This window comes from Rhinopithecus bieti, unplaced genomic scaffold (genome assembly GCF_001698545.2).
Source record: "Rhinopithecus bieti isolate Rb0 unplaced genomic scaffold, ASM169854v2 scaffold_1853, whole genome shotgun sequence".
Taxonomy (NCBI): Eukaryota; Metazoa; Chordata; class Mammalia; order Primates; family Cercopithecidae; genus Rhinopithecus; species Rhinopithecus bieti.
Genome location: NW_016804151.1, coordinates 367,066 through 387,871, shown reverse-complemented (window position 1 = coordinate 387,871; position 20,806 = coordinate 367,066). Strand labels below are relative to the sequence as shown.

Sequence of the window (20,806 nt, the reverse complement as noted above, 5' to 3'; positions counted from 1 at the left end):
CTCCTTCTTCTTCTTCTTCTTCTTCTTCTTCTTCTTCTTCTTCCTTCTTCCTCCTCCTCCCTCTTCTTCTTCTTCTTCTTCTTCTTCTTCTTCTTCTTCTTCTTCTTCTTCTTCTTCTTCTTCTTCTTCTTTCTTCCTCCTCTTCTTCTTCTTCTTCTTCCCCTTCTTCCCCTTCTTCCCCTTCTTCTTCTTTCTTCTTTCTTCTTTCTTCTTTCTTCTTTCTTCTTCTTTCTTCTTCTTCCTCTTCTTCCTCTTCTTCTTCTTCTTTCTTCTTCTTTCTTCTTCTTTCTTCTTCTTTCTTCTTCTTTCTTCTTCTTTCTTCTTCTTTCTTCGACAGTGTCTCACTCTACTGCCCAGGCTGGAGTGCAGTGGCTAGGTCATGGCTTCACTGCAACTTTCACCGCTTGGGCTGAAGTGATCCTTCCACCTCAACCTCCTAAGTGGCTGGAACCACAGGCACAAACCACCATGCATAGCTAATTTTTAAAATTTTTTTGCAGAGATGAGGTCTCACTACGTTGCTCAGACTAGTCTTGAGCATCTGAGCTCAAGTGATCCTTTTGCTTGGCTTCCCAAAGTGTTGACATTACAGGTATGAGTCACTGGGCCTGGCCTGTGGTTTTTGTTGTTACGATTTTTGTTTTTTGGATATTAGCATCTCATCAGATACATGGTTTGCAAATCTTTTCTCCCATTCAATAGGTTGTCTCTTCACTCTGTTGATTGTTTCCTTTGCTGTGCAGCTTTTTAGTTTAATATAGTCCCATTTGTCTATTTCTATTACAGTTGTCTGTGCTTTTGGGGTTTTAGCCATGAAATCTTTGCCTAGACTGATGTCCTGAAGTGTTTTACCTGTTTTTTTTTTTTTTCTAGTAGTTTTATAGTTTTGGGTTTTAAGTCTTTCTTTCTTTCTTTCTTTCTTTCTTTCTTTCTTTCTTTCTTTCTTTCTTTCTTTCTTTCTTTCTTTCTTTCTTTCTTTCTTTCTCTTTCTTTTTCTCTCTTTCTTTCTCTGTTTCTTTCTCTCCTCCTTCCTTCCTTCCTTCCTTCCTTCCTTCCTTCCTTCCTTCTCTCTCTCTCCCTCTCTTTCTTTCTTTCTTTTTTTCATGGCATGATCTCAGCTTACTGCAACCTCAAGTTATTTTCCTGCCTCAGCCTCCCAAGTACTTGGGATTACAGGCATGTGCCACAACGTCCAGCTAATTTTTCTATTTTTAGTAGAGACAGAGTTTCACCATGTTGGCCAGGATGGTCTCAATCTCTTGACCTCATGATCCACCTGCCTCGGCCTCCCAAAGTGCTGAGATTACAGGCATGAGCCACTGCATGCAGTCTTATGTTTAAGTCTTTAATTCACTTTGTGTTGATTTTTGTATATGAGAAGAGATAGGGATCCAGTTTCATTCTTCTACATATGGATATCCAATTTTCCTAGCACCATTTATTGAAGAGGGTGTCCTTTCTCCAATGCATGTTCTTGGTGCTTTTATTGAAAATCATTTGGCTGTAAGCACACGGATTTATTTCTGGACTTACCATTCTAGTCCGTTGATCATGTCTGTCTGTTTTTATATCAATATTATGCTGTTTTGGTTAATGTAGTCATATATATATATATGAATATTTTCATATTTTTGGGCACACATTTTTTTTTGAGACAGAGTCTAACTCTGTCACCCAGGCTGAAGCACATTTTTTTTTTTTGAGACAGAGTCTAACTCTGTCACCCAGGCTGAAGCACAGTGGCGTGATCTTGGCTCACTGCAAGCTCTGCCTCCTGGGTTCCTGCCATTCTCCTGCCTCAGCCTCCTGAGTAGTTGGGACTACAGGCGCCCACCACTATGCCCGGCTAATCTTTTATATTTTTAGTAGAGATGGGGTTTCACCTGTGTTAGCCAGGATGATCTCGATCTCCTGACCTCGTGATCCACTCATCTCAGCCTCCCAAAGTGCTGGGATTACAGGCATGAGCTACTGTGCCCGGCCCTTGTGATATATTTTAAAGTCAGGTAGTCTGATGCCTCCAGTTTTGTTCTTTTTGTACAGGACTGCGTTGGCTCTTTTGACTCTTTTTTGGTTCCATATAAGTTTTAGGATTTTTTTTTGAAATCTGTGAAAAATGACATTGTCCTTTTGATAGTGTTTGCATTGAATCTGTAGATTGCTTTGGGCAGTATGATCATTTTAATGATATTATTTCTTCTGACCCAAGAGCGTGAGATATCTTTCCATTTATTTGTGTCCTCTTCAATTTCTTTCATTAGCATTTTGTAGTTTTTCTTGAGGATATCTTTTACGTTCTTGATTAAATTTACTCCTAAGTGTTTTATGTATGTATGTATGTATGTATGTATGTATGTATGTATGTATGTATTTTTGGCTATTCTAAATGGGATTGCTTTGTTGATTTCTTTCACAGCTGGTTCATTATTGGTGAATGGAAATGTTACTGATTTTTGTATGTTGATTTTCTATCCTGCAATTTAACTTAATTTGTTTACCAGTTATAAGAGTTTTCTGATGGAATATTTAGGGTTTTCTCAATGTAAGATCATGTCATCAGTAAGGAGGGACAATTTGACATTCTCTTTTACAGTTTGGATGTCTTCTTTTTCTTTCTCTTGTCTAATTGCTCTGGCTGGGACTTCCAGTACTATGTTGAATAGGAGTGGTAAAAATGGGCATCCTTGTCTTGTTCCAGATCTTAGAGGAAAGGTTTTCAGCTTGTCCCCATTCAGTATGATGTCAGCTGTGGTTTTTCATACAAGGTCTTTATTATACTGAGGGATGTTCCTTCTATTCCGAGTTTATTGCTAGTTTTTATCATGAAAGGATGTTAACTTTTATCAAAAGCTTTTTCTCTATGTATTGAGATGATCATGTGGTTTGGTCCTTCATTCCGCTTTATAGATTTATTTTCTTTGTAGTTAATTTTTTACCGAGTGGTTCTTACAGAGACAGCTTCATTTTGTGGATGTGATGTATCATGTTTATTGATTTGTGTATGTTGAACCATTCTTGCATCCCTGTATAAATCTCCCTTGGTCATGGTGTGCTATTTTTTGATGCACTTTTGGTTTCAATTTGCTAGTATTTTGCTGAGGACCAGGGCTGTTACTAGTAGTTTTCTTTTTGTGTTTTGTCCTCTGATTTTGGCATCAGGATAAATGCTAGACTCATAGAATGAGTTACAGAGAGTTCTTTCCTCTTCAATTTTTTCAATAGTTTCAGGAGGATTGATATTACTCCTTCTTTACATATTTGGTAGAATTCAGCTGTGAATTTATCCAGCCCTGGGTTTTCTTTTGGGAGACTTTTTATTACTGATTCAGTCTCACTACTCATTATTAGTCTGTTCAGCTTTCAAATGTATTTTGTATTCATTCAATAAATTTTTTACTTCTAAAATTTCTTTTTGTTCTTTAAAAAATATCTATCTCTTGGTAAATTTCTCTTTCATATCTTGAATTGTTTTCCTGATTTCTCTGTATTTTTTTCAGTACAAAGAAACCTGTATTTGCAGCATTCTCTTGTATCACACTGAGCTGCTTTAAATTCAGTATTTTGAATTCTTTATCCAGGATTTCATGAATTTTTTTTTGCTTGGAATCTGTTGCTGGAAAATTATTGTGTTCCTTTGGGGGTGTCATATTTCCTTGTTCTTGTTTCCTTGTTCACATTTTCTCTTCCCTTATATTGATATCTCTGCATCTGGTATAAAAATAACTTCTTCCAATTTCTTTAAGTTGCTTTTGCTGGGGAGGATTTTCCCTGAAGATGTATATACATTTTTGGTTGCATAGGGTGCTTTTACTTTGATTTTAGGTGCATGCAGGAGAGTAGACATTGAATAATTTCTTCAGCTGTAAACAGTATCAGTAGTATCTATGATTTCCTCAGTGGCTTAGGGTGTGGTTGTTAGTAGAGTCTAACTCCCCTCTCCCTAGGCAGCAGGTATGATGTGAGCAATGGCAGTAGCAATGGTGGAGCCACCCTCTGGAGCCCATGCAGTCTGTGCTAGTTTTAGTGTTGGTTGTGACAGGCTGTGTAGGCCAGTCCCTTGGCCTACTGGTAGTGCATGTGAGTGGGTGCTTGCTGTGGTGATATCAGCAGGTTGGGTCAGCCTGTTTAGGTGCCAGTGAAGGTAGACTAGATTTGGCAATCTCCAGGCCTCTGGATAGTGTGTTTGAGTTCTAGAGGGATGGACTGGACTGGCTGTATTGACCTTGCCATGACTATGACTGCTTGCAGAAAAGAGAAAGTGAGAAGTTTAGAGTAAAAAATTTCCTTTTTTAAGTAAATGAGGGAGAAATGGCACACATTATCTCTATTCACATTCTATGTCAAGAACTTCATCTCATGGCCACACAAACTGCAAGGAAAACTGGGAAATGTACTTGCCAGAGAAGTGACAATGTGACCAGGATGAAGGGAGAAACAGACTTTTTGGGTACAAGCAGCTGCCTGTCAGATTCTCCTTCTGGAAGGTTCCTGGAATTACTTCATCCTCTTTTTCTGCAGATTGTGGTCTGAAATTTTGGTCCTATCCACTTACTACCCTGAGAATGAAGCTGGCCCAGGGAGAAGGGCAGATCCAAGGGAAATGTGGAGAATTCCCATTCTAAGGGAATGTCACTGAAGCTACTGGATTAAGTCAACCCAGAAGCCCTCCCTATTTCTGGACTCCCAATTATGTGAGCCACCAACTGTTTCTTGTCATGCTGGTTAACTTTGAAATTTCTGTTTCTTGAAGTATGATGTTTTATAAATTAACCATACTAACATAGGAGTTATTAAGAAATTATTTTTAGACAACTAGAAAGGGTAAAAGAGTTCTCAGTGAAATTTTCCTTCAATAAAAGCAGCCCCAAACCATTTCTTCCCTAACAGAAAGCAGCCTGAAAAGTCAAGCTGCAAGCATAAATATGCAAGCTAGAAGCTTTTATATGTAAATGCCAGCAGTTGTACCTGGAAGTCAGGTATGTTCAATATGGCGTTTTGTGCTCTCTTTTCCTTGTCACCACCTGTGCAGGTGTCATAGTGACCGCCAGGTAGAAGCCACATTTGCATAATAAAAAATTAGGGTGGTAGGGCCAGTCTTTTCATGGGCTATTTAAATAGCACACCTGGTCAAACCAATTTCTGGGTCCAAGGTAAATCAATCACTGTGTCCTCAAGCCTCTGTGCAAAATTGATTGTGTTCCACCCCAAACCTGGAGACCTTCTCTTGGGCAGTCTGCTTTCTCAGCATGAGAAAGCTTTCTTTCTCTTCTTTGTCTATTGAACTTTCCACTTCTAAACTCAATCTTTGTGTGTCCATGTCCTGAATTCTTTCTTGGAGCAAGACAAAGAACCACCGGTATATCCTCAGACAACGGAGCCATTTCCATACCACTACTGAGAGACACTGTTATTTACACTGAGAAAGGAAATTAATTTGGGGACCCCGAACACATTTAGCCAAAGGGAAAAGTCAAGCTGGGAACTGGGTCATGAAAATCTGCCTTCCCCTTTTAGTTCCTAAATAAGATGGCTACAAGATGAGGAGCTTGTATTTTGCCCACAAGGAAATTACTAGTGAATTGTTAAAACTTCACCACGGCAGTGCAAATTGATAGCTTATCTTTATAAGGTGCAGTTACCTCAGCTCACCATACCTAAATGCATATCTGATTGTTCCGCTACCCCATGTTGTCTGTGTTATCTTATATAAAATGCAGATTCCTGCATTTTTCCTCTGCTCCTTTCATGTCATCTTATGTAAGAAATGCACTTACCTGAAAACTGTGTGCTTCTTAATATCCTGCCATTTCCACTTTAAATTTGGAGCCCTCAAAATCACCTTTGGAGAAAGGCATAGATCTGTCTCCTGGGTTAGTCCTTAACTTTGGCAAATAAATCTCATAAAATGATTGAGACTTGTCTCATCATTTTTCTTGATTGACATGTGGTAACCACAAAGGGATCCTGAGTGAAAGATACCTGGCTTGCTGCAGTTTGCCTCTTGGTGCTTGGTACTAGCTTGGACACCTCAGAGCCCAAACCCATAGGATGATTTGCCAAAGTCTGGGACTTCTTTCCTCCAGGAATCTACCAACGTTTTTCAGTTGGGGATCTGAAGTTTGAATGTTGTTAAAAAAAAAAAAAGTATTTTGTGGGAGTTTTTCCACTCGTTTCCATCAAGGAAGGCAAGCTCATCTGCTTCTGCATCAATGGAGAGTGGTCTTCAGCTTGGGCCCCCATCACTAGGTAAGAAACTGGTTTGGGGTTCTGTCTTGCAAATTCTTTTAAATGACTAACAATAGCATTAACAACAAGCTGGTGTTAATTTCTTGCTTACACTTAGAACACTCAGAAATCGTATAATTTGTGTGATCATTGTGAGTTTTGCTTAACTGTTTTGTTTGTTTATGTTTTTGTGTATGTGTATATGTGTATGGTCAAATCTCTGTTGGATTTGCTTCCCTTAGCCTTTCTAGGCATTCTCAGGTGACTGAGAATCACGTGAGGGTGTCTGGGAGAAATGCTCCCTAAGATGTGCAGTGGCTCTAAATAAGTTTCCCCCTCAGAAGAACATACTTAGGTTCTAATCTCAGTTGGCACTGACCCCTCCTGCACGTTGAGCCCCAACACGTTGCACCTGGTAGCTGCAATGTGTGTGGACCAAACCAGTTCAGCGTGAAAAGCTAGGTTTCCAAGCAGCACATTTTGGGTGTTCCACATGTCCTGACTTAGTCAAATCCAAAGAGGAACTCTAAATTGTGGAGAACGAGGCCTCTAAGACCGCAGCAGCTACGCAAGATAAACTTTCCCCTTTAGAAACTCTGGCTGGGTATAAGCAAAATACTTATGGTGAATCATCATGCAAATATTTAACCAAGTGGACCACTATAACTAAAGCAGTTTCTAAATGGCTTAAATGGGGATCTTTTGAGATGCTCAAATTAGTGTACCTGCAAACCAAGATGGAAAACGGAGGGACAAAAACTAAACAACCAGAATGGGAGAGCCATTTTTAGTGGTATCTGGAAAGTAGCAAAAGTGGGAAAGACCATCTCATCTCCCTACAGGAGGTGAACAAACAAGTTAGAAATGCTAGCCAAGAATTTTCTAATCTTTTAACTCCCTTAAAGAAATCCTCAGGGTCTCTTGCTTCCTCCAAGGCACCTCCCTCATCTCCACCTTCACTCCCACTCTACCCTGACCTCTCTGAAATTCCCGGACCAGATCTGTCCCTTACTTCTCCTGCATGTTTAACACTCACTTAACACAAGGTAGTTGGGAATCTGATTTCAAAGACCCCACCCGTTGATGATTACCTGACAGTCCCAGTGCAGCATCTCATTTGGAAGACGTGGAAAAGGGGATTCCGCAGGGACTTCCCTCATGATAACCCCATTTTGGGACCAACAAATAACAGGTATGGGAACCCCATTGGTTGTCTACCAACCCTGGTCAAAGGCCTGGTCAAAAGAATTTCCTGACCCTCATAAATATCCAGTTGGGTTTGCCTGAGAATTTGAGCTCATTATCAGAACCAATGACCCAGGTCATTCAGACCTTTATCAGCTAGTCCGCATGTTGATCTCAGAAGCTAAAGCTAAAGAATGACGGGAAAAACATAACGGTCAGATCCTATAGCAGATTTGACCCCTGAAGGCCCAATAGCATCACAAGAACCAGCCCCACCGAATTCAGAAGACAGGCATAAAAACATGCAGGAACGAGTCACTGCTCTTTTAAATAGCATTCCTTCAGTGTTCCAAAGGGTTATGGATTGGAATAAAATCCAATAATGCTGCTAGAACCCACATGAATCGGTTTTAGATTATTTCACACATTCTGATAAAACTTTAAGACAGTGTTGCAATATGTCAGCTAATTGCTTTAAAAACAATAAAAATGATACATTATTATATGCAAATTTCTTTATTAATTGTTTTTTGAGACGGAGTCTCGCTGTGTCACCCAGGCTGGAGTGCAGTGGTGCGATCTCGGCTCACTGTAACCTCTGACTCCCTGGTTCAAGCAATTCTCCTGCCTCAGCCTCCTAAGTAGCTGGGATGACAGTCACGTACCACCATGCCTGGCTAATTTTTGTACTTTTAGTAGAGACAGGATTTCACCATGTTGGCCAGGATGGTCTCGATTTCCTGACCTCGTGATCCGCCTGCCTTGGCCTCCCAAAGTGCTGGAATTACAGGCATGAGCCACTGCGCCCAGACAAAAAATTTCTCAATTACACGGACTAGATGATGATTTAGCCACCCTTGTAAAACACCACATGACAAATTGGGCCATAGCCAGAACTAATGAACTAGTTAACCTAGCTGACCAGTTAGCCCACACTATGATAAAAAAGGAAAAACAAGATTGAAGATTGCTTGAGTTATGCATTTACAGCTAAAGCAATGAACTTCTCAAACCTCTTGGCCGCAGGAAGATTCTAAGCTTCCTCAGTCTGAGAACTCTTCACTCCCAGTCTGTTACTACTATAAAGACTGGGATACCTTAAGAGGAATTGTCTTAGGCTGAAAGAAAAGGCAGGAAAATGCAACTCTGGAAGATGAGGGATGCTCCAAGGAAATGCAGGGGTTTTACCTCTTCAAATATTCTACCCTGACAGACAAATTGGGAGAGACTAATAAAATAAACCGTAAGCTTACAACTGCCTTAATTGACACAGGTGTGACTATATTTCTGATAACTCCCATCTTAATTAGAACCTCATTGTTGGAGTAATGAAAGAATTTACATGGCGGGTGTGTCTAATAAAACAATCTTTTGTTTTAAGTCCAAACCTGTACCTTACCGGTTCATCAGGTTCAGCTCCTCCACTGAAGGCTCTAAGTGTGACATGCTCAGTAGGTCCCATATGTTTCTTATATGCCCTGGGTCACCTGTCAATCTTTTGGGCTGTGATATCCTCAACATCCATAATGCCCATATCTCTTTTTCATAAAAAGGTGAACTTTTTTTAGAATTGGAGCCAGAGTACCAAAAATACCAAATTAAAAAATGTCCTGACAATGTACCACAATTTACTACTAGTAATGTTAAAACATTAGCTTGTGACTGGGAAAATGAAATGGAGACAGAGGAGGAAATATTGGGGGGAAGAGAAAACATTGGAATAAAAAGCAGGAAACATTACAACTCTTTCTAGCTTCCCCAATCTTCCTTTTAACGCCAGAAGCAGAGCACTCACTCAAGGATGTCCCCTCCCATTTATGGTCTCAGTCAAATACAGATATAAGAAAAATATTCTCAGCCACTCCAATAAAGGTAGAGATGAACCCAAAGAAACCCCTACCCAACCTTAAACAATATTTTCTACGACAGGAAGCCATAGATGGAACTGCCCCTATCATACAAGATTATCTGATAAAGGGGGTTCATTATTCCCTGCACAAGCCCCTGCAACAGCCCTATGTTCCCTGCAAAGAAACCAAGTGGGAGAGAACAGAGAGTTGTGCAGGACTTGAGGGCAATAAACAATACTGTAATACCCAGGTACCCAGTAGTCCAAACCCGCATACCCTTCTATCAGCTAAACCCACTACCAGCCGGTATTTCTCAGTTGTGGATCTCTGTAGTGCCTTCTTTAGTATTCCTGGAGATCCAGACAGTCAGTATTTGTTTGCTTTTGCTTGGAAAGAACAGCAATATATTGGACTGCAATGTCCCAAAGGGTATACAGAAAGTCCGACTTACTTTTCCCAAATATTAAAAGCTGATTTAGATTTAATTTTTCCCCAGGGCTCAACACTCATTCAGTATGTGGATGACTTTCTCCTTTGTCCAGACACATTATCTATCCTTTCAGGAAGATAGTTTATATTTACTCAAACAGCCACCAAGGGACACAAAATATCCAAAGACAAACTTCTGCTATGATTACTGCAAGTTAAGTGTTTGGGGCATATTATCTTGGTCAAAAGACTGAGTATTAACCCTGACAGAGTGAGAGGAATTTTAGCTTTCCCAATGCCCATCGCTAAGAAAAAACTTTGAGGATTTTTAGGCCTGGGAGGCTGTTGTAGAACTGGATACCATATTTCTCCCTTATGTCTCAACCTCTGTATGCATACCTAAAAAATAAACAACCTGATCCCATCAGGTGGACTCCAGAGGCACAATCAGCTGTACAACAAATAAAGGAAATTCTAACTAATGCCCCAGCTTAAGACACCCAAATTGCCTTTCTCCCTTTTCGTACATGAAACTAGAGGTACTGCACCCAGGGTACTGACCCAGAGACATGGTGATCATCAGAGACCTATAAGCTGTTATAGCCAACACCTGTACCCTGTGGCTCAAGGGCTGCTTCCTTGTGTGATGGCAATATCAGCCATGACCCTTCTGTACAAGTCTGTTGAAGATATAGTTATGGGTTCCCCTCTTACTATTTTTGTGCCACATTCTCTTGAGGCCCTTCTAAACTCTCATCATACTCAACATCTGTCTGTCAACTGGTTAGCCTCTTATGAAATTTTGCTTTTATCATCTCCTAATATTACAATTTCTTGCTGTAATAATCTTAATCCAGCCACTCTCTTGCCAGACCCTTCCAACAAAACCCCCCATGACTGCGTTCTGATGACTGACCGACTTCTCTCCCCCAGGACAAACCTACAGGAGATGCCACTGGATAATGCTGAATGGTATACAGATGGATCTTATTTAAGAGGAGAGGATGAAAATTTTAGAGCAGGATATGCTGTGGTTTCCTTACTAGAGGTAATTAAAGCCAGTCCTCTTCCCTAGACCAGATCAGCTGAAGAGGCCAGATTGATTGCCCTGACCCGAGCTTGTCAACTGGCAAAAAGACAAAGCTACAACCATTTACACTGACAGCTGCTCTGCTTTTGGGGTTGCTCATGACTTTGTTATGTTATGGAAAGAGAGAGGATATTTAACCTCCTTGGGGCACCCATAAAAAATGGACAACAAGTATCAGAGCTGTTAGAAGCTATTCTAAAACCAAAATGTTTGGCAACTGTAAAAATCCCAGGTTATTCAAAATTAGACACCAAAGAAAGTTAGGGTAACCAACTGGCTGATGCTACAGCTGAAAGGGCAGCATCTGAGCCACCAGTCCCATTCGGGAAATGGCCATAAAACCCTAAATACTTAAAAACATGTTGAAAGAAACCCAGAGCATAGCTCCTACAGAAGAGAAATCTACTTGGAAATAGGCAGGGGGATACTTGTCTCTTGAAAGTGAAATATGATGTGGACCTAATAATAAACCCATTATTCCAAAGGGATGTCAGGTGTCCCTTATGGAATATGTTCATAATCTAACCCACTGGAATCTAAATAAAATAATACCCTGGTGTAAACGATATTACTGGAAACCATCCTTCACAGTGGCACAAAAAGTTTACTCTTGATGTGCTATTTGTCCCAAATATAACTTAGGAAAGACCCTCCATGGGGCCCAGGGTCATTTTTTACTTCTGGCTGGACCTTTTGAGGTATGGCAGCTTGACTTTATCTGACTGCCATCATCTCAAGGTTGGAAATACGTTTTTGTAATGGTCTGCATGTTTGCCCATTGGGTTGAAGCTTTTCCCTGCAGGCAAGCAGTAGCCATGGCAGTTGGAAAATTCTACTAGAAAAAATTATCCCACTGTAGGGAGTCCCCTGTGAACTTCACAGTGACAGGGGAGCTCACTTTACTGGCCAGGTTATTCAAAATGTTTGTGAAATTTGACCCATATTTCAACATTTCCATTGTGCCTACCATCCCCAGTCCTCAGGCCTGGTAGACAGGACCAATGGAATAATTAAAACACAATTGGCTAAGCTCACAGAGGCATTTCACCCCCCTGGCCCAAAGCTGCTTACACTCTGATCTACCCCTTTTGGAAAACATTAACTTTCCCCTTATGAAATTATAACAGGAAGGCCCATGTGTATGGGAATGAACATAACCAATCCAACTCTTCTCAAGGGAGATATATAGCAATATTGTGAGGGACTCATTTATTATCTTAAAAAAAATTAAGATTTGGACCAGGCGCCGTGGCTCATGCCTGTAATCCCAGCACTTTGGGAGGCCGAGGCAGGTGGATCATGAGGCCAGGAGTTCGAGACCAGCCTGGTCAATATGCTGAAAACTGTTTCTACTAAAAACACAAAAATTAGCTGGGTGTGGTGGCATGCACCTGTAGTTTCAGCTACTTGGGAGGGTGAGGCAGAAGAATGCCTTGAACCCGGGAGGTGGAGGTTGCAGTGTGCTGAGATCCCTTGAACCCAGGAGGCGGACGTTGCAGTGTGTTGAGATCATGCCACTGCACTCCAGCCCGGGTGACAGAGTGAGACTCCGTCTCAAAAAAAAAAAAAAAAAAAAAAATCAAGATTTAATAAATAATTCTTCTCACACTGTGCTTCCTGAAGATAAGGTGCCTGGTCATAGTCTGCAACTCAGAAATTTTGTCTACTGGAAAGGACATCTAATAAAGGATTTCCTTCAACCCCAGTGGAAGGGGTACCGTACCAGGTATTATTGACTAATCCATATGCCACAAAATTAGAGGGTATAGACTCATGGATTCACATCTCTCATCTTAAAAAGGCACATCTTAAAAAACCTCCTGAGTGGACTGTAACTCCCACCAAAGACCTTTGCCTCCAGTTCATTAAACATCAACCTTTAACACAGGATTAGAAGCAGACGACAGCTGTTGTGGACTGCTTAAACCCAAGACATAGAACTAGACCTGTATACAAAAGAATGCCTATGTTTATTGTACAATAACCATTACCATTATTGTCCTAGATATGCTGGCAACCGCTGTCTTATAAAGAACAGAGCACTTACCTTGTCTGATTTAACACCCTTTAGTAACTAAATAAATTTCACAACCTTGAAATGAGACTTGTCTCATCATTTTTCTCCATTGACAACACTTTTTTGTTTCTACAAACAATATGACAACGAACATCTTTGTATAAATATCTTTGTATACATGACAATTTCTATAGAATAGACTCTGAGATACATAATTGTGTCAAAGAATACATGTATTTAAAATTATGGACAATATTGCTAAATCGCCCCCAAATATATTTAGTATCATTTTGATTCCACAATGACCACTTTCCTCCCCTAATGGCCTGGAATATCTTCCTTTGAGTCCTTTTATGTCTTGATTTTATAGTATGGCTTTTGCAGAGGAGCATTTTGTTAACATGGATTCTCCTTTGCTGCCGGCATTTAAGATTAGCTCCTATTTCTAACCTCATATTGCACTCGCTCCTTCTCTGTTTACTAATCTGGCTATAACTCTAATAAGAAGCATACTCTTTATAAAGGCTGCTTATACTTCCACAAAAATGAATGTCTGAAATTAAAAATAATGCATAATTAAATAGTATAAGTTTTACTCTGTAGGGAAATTTGCTCAATAATAGAGGCCGATCTCATATTTTTCCTTTTGGCTTAAAATATTTAGGTCCACTTTAAAATGTCTAACCAAGTTTTCTTTTTTCAGAGGGAGAATTAAATGCAGTCTTCATTCATTTTTAATCAAAGTGCTCTCAAGTTAGAACATGTTAAAAAATGTATTCTGTCTCATGAGGGACAAGACAAGCCTAACGGTGTTGTTTTTCTCAGTTGTTTACAGCCCCCATGTGAAACTTCCTAAATTGGGAAGCAGTGATTGAGACAGGGACACTGAGGTCAGGAGAACCTAGGAAGCTCTTTATTTTTATCTCCTCTTACTATGACTGCTTCTGAGAATGGCATCACCCACAAATTATTCTGGGGGAAGCAGGGAGACAGGAGTCGAGGGACTAAATGGTGGCAAGAGGACCAGGGAAGCCAGGTAGCACTAACCTAGGCAAGAAATTAAATGGGCCTAAACTACCCAGTGAGGAAGGAGGGAGGATAAGGGAGAGATGAGTCTGTGAGATATTAATAGTTAACCTTTAGGTGAGCACTGACCACATGCCAGGCACTGGGCTTAACGCTTTACATGTATTATCTCCATTAATTCTCCCTTATAGCAATGCTAAAGTGTTACTTCAATATTTTACAGATAAAGGAGTTGAAGCTAGAAGACACTAAATAACTAGCCCAAGGTTGTGCAGCAAAGTGGGATTCAACCCGGGCCATCTGACTCTGCAGCCCATGTGTGTGCACTCGGTACCACAGTGGTCTTTGCTCTGTGTTAGAGACACACTTGATAAGGCTCATAGAATGTTGGATATGAAGCATGAGGGTCAGAGGGTCAAAGGTGATTTCTTTCAGTGGAAACATAACTATTAGTAAGTGGTATTGCTATTCCTTGGAAGAGGTGTTAAAAGATAATTTTCAAAGAAAGTAGAATGGTGATTCATACAAATATAAGATAGATTCATGTTAGAGATTTTATTTCACTTGTTATTAAAAAGGAAATTGGTAAGATGTTACAATCAGTTCAAAAGGAAATTTAAAGATAAAATACACATGTATAAATCAGGAATGTTGAAATGAATGTGCAAATGGAGGCACAACTAGTTATCCGCACAGTGGGGAAGGGACGCCAATTAGCCTTCTACTGGACATTATCTACATGTCTATAGACAAGAGTTATTTTGCATTGCTATTAGTTATCTATAATTTATTGAGTTATAAAATAGTTACCATAGAATAAAAATCAGATAACCTCATTAATGTCCTTAGTCAATGTGTAATTATTCACGGAAATTATTCATCTCCCTACAGAGGATAAGGATGATGACATCAGTAGTTAAGTAAGGACTGTTGGGGAAATAAGGACTGTTGGGGAATGAGGTTAATTTTGGGCATATTGCATTTGAGAGGCCTGTGACATACTGTGGTGTCAATGCCCTATGAGGAGCTAGGTCTATGGCCTAGAAAAAATAAATCAGGTGATAAAACATACATCTTGCTTACGTAACATAGTAATAATAGCTATCATTTATTGAACACATACCTTGTACAGTATTTATGCTAAGTACTTTATGTGGATCATGCTATTTAATCCTCATAACACCCTTGTGAGGCAAAATAAATGTTCAAAAGATAACTTCTATGTTATAGAAGGGAAAACTGTGGCTTAGGAAAAGTAAGTGACTTGCTCAAGGTCACACAGCTAGTAAGTGGCAGGGCCCTTGCTCCTAAGCACTGGGCTTGTTCTCCAAGCATCTCCAAGTGATGGGACGTGGAAAGACCCAGAGCATTGGTACATGAGAAGATAGGTAATTTTACTTAAGACTGATCTAGCAGGGGGTACTATTAATAGACATTAAAAATAATTTCAGAACACGTAAAATTACTCTTGGTGATGAAATGCCTCAGAAGCTCTTCTGATTTAAATAGTGTGCAAGAAACAGGAAATGCCTCAGAAGCTCTTCTGATTTAAATAGTGTGCAAGAAACAGAGTAATGTCAAAATGTTTTACATATTTCTTATTTTGCTAGGTTTATGAGAATTCACTCTTTTATTTTCTGAACAGAGAAAAATGATACTTTTTTCAGTAGTGTGGATGGAATAATTTCTAGACTAGAAATGAGAAACCTTTCTTTCTTTTGAGTCTGTTCTATGATATAGTCCTAGAGTAGGCCAAGCACAGCCATAGTCAGGAAAAAAAAGGAGGAATACGCAGGGAAAAAGATGCATGTGGAGATTCAAACCCATAGATTCAGAAACAAAAGGTATATATAAAGGGAAAGATATGAAAATCTAGCATGAACTATTGACAATTGACAGGCAGACAGGTCCACACACACTCACAGGGAGAGTGAGAAAGGGAGAGAGACTTACAGATACTTTCATGGAGTAACATTCTTGTAATATGGCTTTTGTGATATCACTACTAAGGCTTCTGGAGTCATTTGGACATTGGAGACTGTGGGCTTAAATGGTAAAGAGCCTATGATGTATGTTCTGGAGTCTCGTGTTCTGACTCAGCCACATTTTACCTGTTACCTGGGACAAATCAATTGACATCTCCTTGTCTGAGTTTTCTTACTTGTCAAATTGTGTATGTAGTACAGTCGTCTTCCCAATCACATAATTATTGTGAGGATTCAGTGAGGTAACAGTTGGCATTTTATTAATTTTAAAGTAGTATAAAATGTGCAGCATTATAATTACTGCTGTAGTCTTTACATAATATGTGTTTTGTTTTTGCTGGCACCACCACTAATGTTTGGCACAGATTCAAAGGCAGCAGGCGAGGTTTCGTCTGTGTGTGTGTGTGTGTGTGTGTGTGAGTGTGGGTGTGTGGGTGTGTGTGTTTGTGTTTATAGTGAAAGGAAGGGAAGGCTTCAGGTACTCTTATTGGTGATTGTTGGCATGGGGAAGGTGGAGGTGGGTTAACTAGAAGCAAGACATCATATGGGACTGGTTTGGGAAGCTTATTTGGCTTTCTTTGGTCACTCCTGAGTTGGAAGCAGGGGCAACAAGTAAAGAAGCTGGCACTCATTAACCAAGTCCTGACTGTTCTGAGCTGATTGCTGCAGGGGTTGTGGGTAGAAATCTATTGCTGTAAATGGTCTGGGCATTGTCCATATGTATATTCAGTCTCCCAGTGCAGTAGATATGATCAGGTTCAGGTGCCGCTTGTGTCATGATTTGCCACTGTGGCCTGGGGAGTTTATCCTTCCCTGTTTCACCTTGGGCACTAAACTCCTACCCCCCACCCCAGTCAGCTTCATGAGGAAAGTTAAAATATCAGCTTTGTTTCAATGGAGGGAAAAGCATTTCTAGGAGTAATCTAGATTGTATGCAGTGCGGGCAATTCTTCATTATGAGTTTCTGTGGTAAGAGTGAAATAGGTCACGAGGAAAAGTAAGAAATGGAAAAATACTGAAGAGTTGGCAGAGCCAATCAAAGTTGGGGAGAAGTGATCTGTATCTATACAGGCCCCATAGAGCTCACTCTTTCCTGACTCCACAGTTTTTGAATCTTGTTCCTGCATCCAAACTGTGGTCCTCTCTGTGAGGTGAGGTTTACCCACAGGGTTTTCCATATAAGCCATGAGGTGAAGTGAAGCAAAGCCTTTCCTGGTTATGAGTCATATCTTCATCAGATGTAACTGTGAGACAGGCTGGGTCTAGTTTGGTTGAAAACTGCTGCTTTTGACCTGATGTTTGCTTTCGTTCCTCTTTTTCTTTCCCTTTTTTCCTCTCCCTGCTTTCTCTCCATTAAAAGCTTTTTGGCTGTGCTCTTTATCTAATGAGTTCCAGTTGAATTTGGTTGATTCTCACTGACTCTTTCAAAGGAGGCAGCTCAATTTGCCTCTTACATCAGGGTAATCTAATAAGATCTAACCAGGCGGAATTTTTCCTTCGGCTGCTGGAGGCTGGCTCTAAGAGCCCGTGGAGGTGGTGGTTTTCTGTGGAATCTGACTTAGGTCTTTGGGAGGCCGGCTGGAGTACCAGCTTTGTTATAAAGAGTGTTCTGGAGGAATGAACAGTCCCAGGCAGGTACAGTCCTTTGGGAAACTCTCAAGGTAACTCATTGAACCCCCTATCCTTTTGTGGGCGTTATTCATAGAATCCTCATCTTTTTCTCTGTTTTCTGAACCTTTAATAAGAGAACAAAAGATCACTTGAAACAATCAATTTCTAGGTTTATTTTTTACTTTTAATAAGCCAATATTATAAGAAGAGCACTATTTCAGCACAACCCAATTATTTGTGAAGTAAGGGGTTTTAGTTTAGATCTGTGAAAATAGTTGGCCGGGCGCGGTGGCTCAAGCCTGTAATCCCAGCACTTTGGGAGGCCGAGACGGGCGGATGACGAGGTCAGGAGATCAAGACCATCCTGGCTAACACGGTGAAACCCCGTCTCTACTAAAAATACAAAAAAACTAGCCGGGCGAGGTGGCTGGCGCCTGTAGTCCCAGCTACTCTGGAGGCTGAGGCAGGAGAATGGCGTGAACCCGGGAGGCGGAGCTTGCAGTGAGCTGAGATCCGGCCACTGCACTCCAGCCCGGGTGACAGAGCGAGACTCCTTCTCAAAAATAAAAAAAATAAAAATAATAAAAATAAAGAACCCTAGTGAGACATGTAGCTATTTTGGAATGAGGCTATACTAATCATATTGACTGGTTACTTATTAGTGAGAGAGATGGGGGCAGAAGTCACTGTCCTGTCACCAGGTAGATAAGGATGTGGGAGACAAAGAATGATGCTGTCCCCTGCACATCCTCCACGTGGGGACACTGGAATCTTTTCCTGGGGCTGTGGCATTTCTTTTGTATTGACTGCAGCTGTCAGGATCAAAGAAGAACTGATGAGACAAAAGTAAATAGCTTCATTNAAAAAAAAAAAAAAAAAAAAAAAAAAAGAAAATAGTTTATATGGGAAAGAGGTATGATGGCTCACAGTGCTGTCAAGCACAGCTTTCTTTCTAAAATGAACCTGTAACTTTCCAACAACCTTCAAATGAAATCTTAGTTATCATTCTCTAGTGTTAGACATAGTGGAGCTGGAAGAGGCTCAGGAATACCAGTGGTAGCCCTGGGGCCAGCCAGGGAAGCAAGAGTGTGCCCTTTATTAGTGAATATGGTTTATAACTGTGAAGGCAATATTGCTGTAAGAGAGGAATTGGAGCATTGTAAATCTACTCTGTGCATCTGCCATTTAGGAAATCTTTTACTTATAGGAAAATCAGAAAAATAGCCACAAGCAAAGCCAGAAAGCTAAAGAGTTTAAGAAAACTTTCAAAGGGAGATGGAGACTCTTGTACAACTCGACCTTTGGTGACCTTGAATGTTCGGTCCCACTGGGTCATGATGGCATTTCTGGCTCCTTCCCATTTTCCTGGGCCAGTCAAGCGGAACTGGTATGGTGAGCATGGGCCAAAGAAGACGGTCAGAGCCAGGTGTGGATCCGTTAGGAGCATAGAGAACAGCTTGGGTTTTGCATTGATATAGGTCAGGAGTTCATCTATGTATGTGATATAATCTGATTGTAAAGCCTTGCAGTAGCACAAGCCAAACCTTTATAAAAGGAAAATTGGGGGAAAAGGTGAAGACAAAAAAATTAATAATGATAATCTTAGAACAAGTACAAGTGCCCAAAGCAAACAAATACTGCTGCAGAATTTGGGATGGTTTCTGTATTTTCCCCTTTATTTCCCTGGCTATCTAATGGTCGCCTTCTGTTTCTTAAATCAAGATGAGTCCCTTCAAAAGACACTTTATACATATGGCTTTTAATGGGTGCTTTGAATGCTCATAATACATCTTAGTTCTTTTGTGAAATAATTAGCAATTTCTAGAGGAAAATACATTTTAAAATTTCTAAATCTTTATAAAATTCCATTATTTAGTAATAACAAATCCAGTGATTTGTATAATGTGAAAAGCCACAAAAATCCATAGAGTAAAATTCCTTGAAATGCTGGTATTAGGCTTTAATTAATTGATTAATTTTTCTTTTTCTTTTGTTTTTTTTTCTTTCTTTCTTTTTTTTTTGAGACAAGGTCTTGCTCTGTCACCTAAGCTGGAGTGCGGTGGCATGACCATAGCTCACTGCAACCTTGAACTCCTCAGCTCAAGCAATCCTCCTGGCTCAGCCTCCTGGGACTACAATCATAAGCCACCGTGCCTAACTAACTTTTATTTTGTAGGGATGGGGGCTTGCTCTGTTGTCCAGGCTGGTCTCAAAGTCCTGAGCTCAAATGATCCTCCTGTGTTAGCCTTCCAAAGTGCTGGGATTACAGGCATGAGCCACTGCACCTGGCCCCTAAAATTGTTTGCTGACATGCGTGACAAGATTTTCATTGTATAGCAGTTCTAATTAGTTGTCTATTACACTGGAGTTCCATAATGAAGATCAAATCACATCCCAGGTTGATAAAGAAGAGACATCTAAAATGCTATTATTGTTTTGGAATTTGGTACTCTGACAAGGATAGATCAACCCTTGAAGTTTGGGAATATATATGAAGAAGAGAGTGATAATAAGTTCCTTAGAACCTTAATTTCAAGTGAAAACGTATATCAAATATAGAAACAGATGAACAGATAAAACAAAATGGGTACAATCAGAAATGTTTTGGTTGGATTGAGAGTGAGAGGGGAGGGCAAAGACTCTACTTTGCTGGCCATCAGCCTTCCATTGTCTCCGGCCTTGAGTGGTAGCTATAGAGCACAGCACAAGCGAAAACCTTTCCCACAGTGAAGTGGTCAATAAACTTTATTCTGAAAAAGGCCAGACAGTAAATGCCTCAGGCTTTGAGAGCCACATTACAGTTTCTATCTCAACTGCTAAACAACTTTGGTACTGTAACACAAAAACAGCCATTGACAATATGTACATTAATAAACATGGCTGTGTTCTAATAAAATCTTGTTTACGGCAAACATGGTTTCCATTTCATGTGATTTTCCACATATCACAAAATTTTATTTTTCTTCTTCCTTTTTTCCAGCCAATTAAAAATGGAAAGCAAAAGCAACAATAGAGCAGATAAAGACTTATTCAATGAATGAATGAATGAGCAGACACTTCTAGTGTCAGAGTGAATAGGTACAACTGCTTGCCTGCTGATTATGGATAAGGCATGGAATAATGTACCTGGTAGATTAGGGTTAATTATGTAGTACTTGGCTTGGAATCCAAACTCTATGTGATGCTAGAAAACTGTGGGCTGAAGTGATGACTTTGGGGATATTAAAAATTCTAAATTCCCCCTTCCCTTCTGTCTTCTTAAATAGGCTCTCCTAGTATTTTTCTTCTAAGTCGCAGATGCTTCTTTTTTTCTCCAATGTAACTTTCATCTCTCTTCTACTTTTTTCTCTCTCTCTCTTCCTTCCTTCCTTTCTTTCTTTCTTTCTTT

General features: G+C 40.1%; 1 protein-coding gene across 3 annotated transcripts in view; it reads right to left on the bottom strand.

Moving 5' to 3' along the window:
- Nucleotides 1-18,287: 18,287 nt before the first annotated feature.
- FMO1 (flavin containing dimethylaniline monoxygenase 1) overlaps nucleotides 18,288-20,806 on the bottom strand; it is a 41,947-nt gene continuing 39,428 nt past the window's right edge. Inside the window, exon 8 of one of the 3 annotated variants that reach the window (XM_017866887.1) lies at nucleotides 18,288-18,962. In XM_017866887.1, coding sequence (XP_017722376.1) covers nucleotides 18,620-18,962 — 343 coding nt within the window. In that variant the 3' untranslated portion in view covers nucleotides 18,288-18,619. The remainder of the gene's footprint in view (nucleotides 18,963-20,806) is intronic. The other 2 variants (XM_017866888.1, XM_017866889.1) reach the window with 2 other exon arrangements.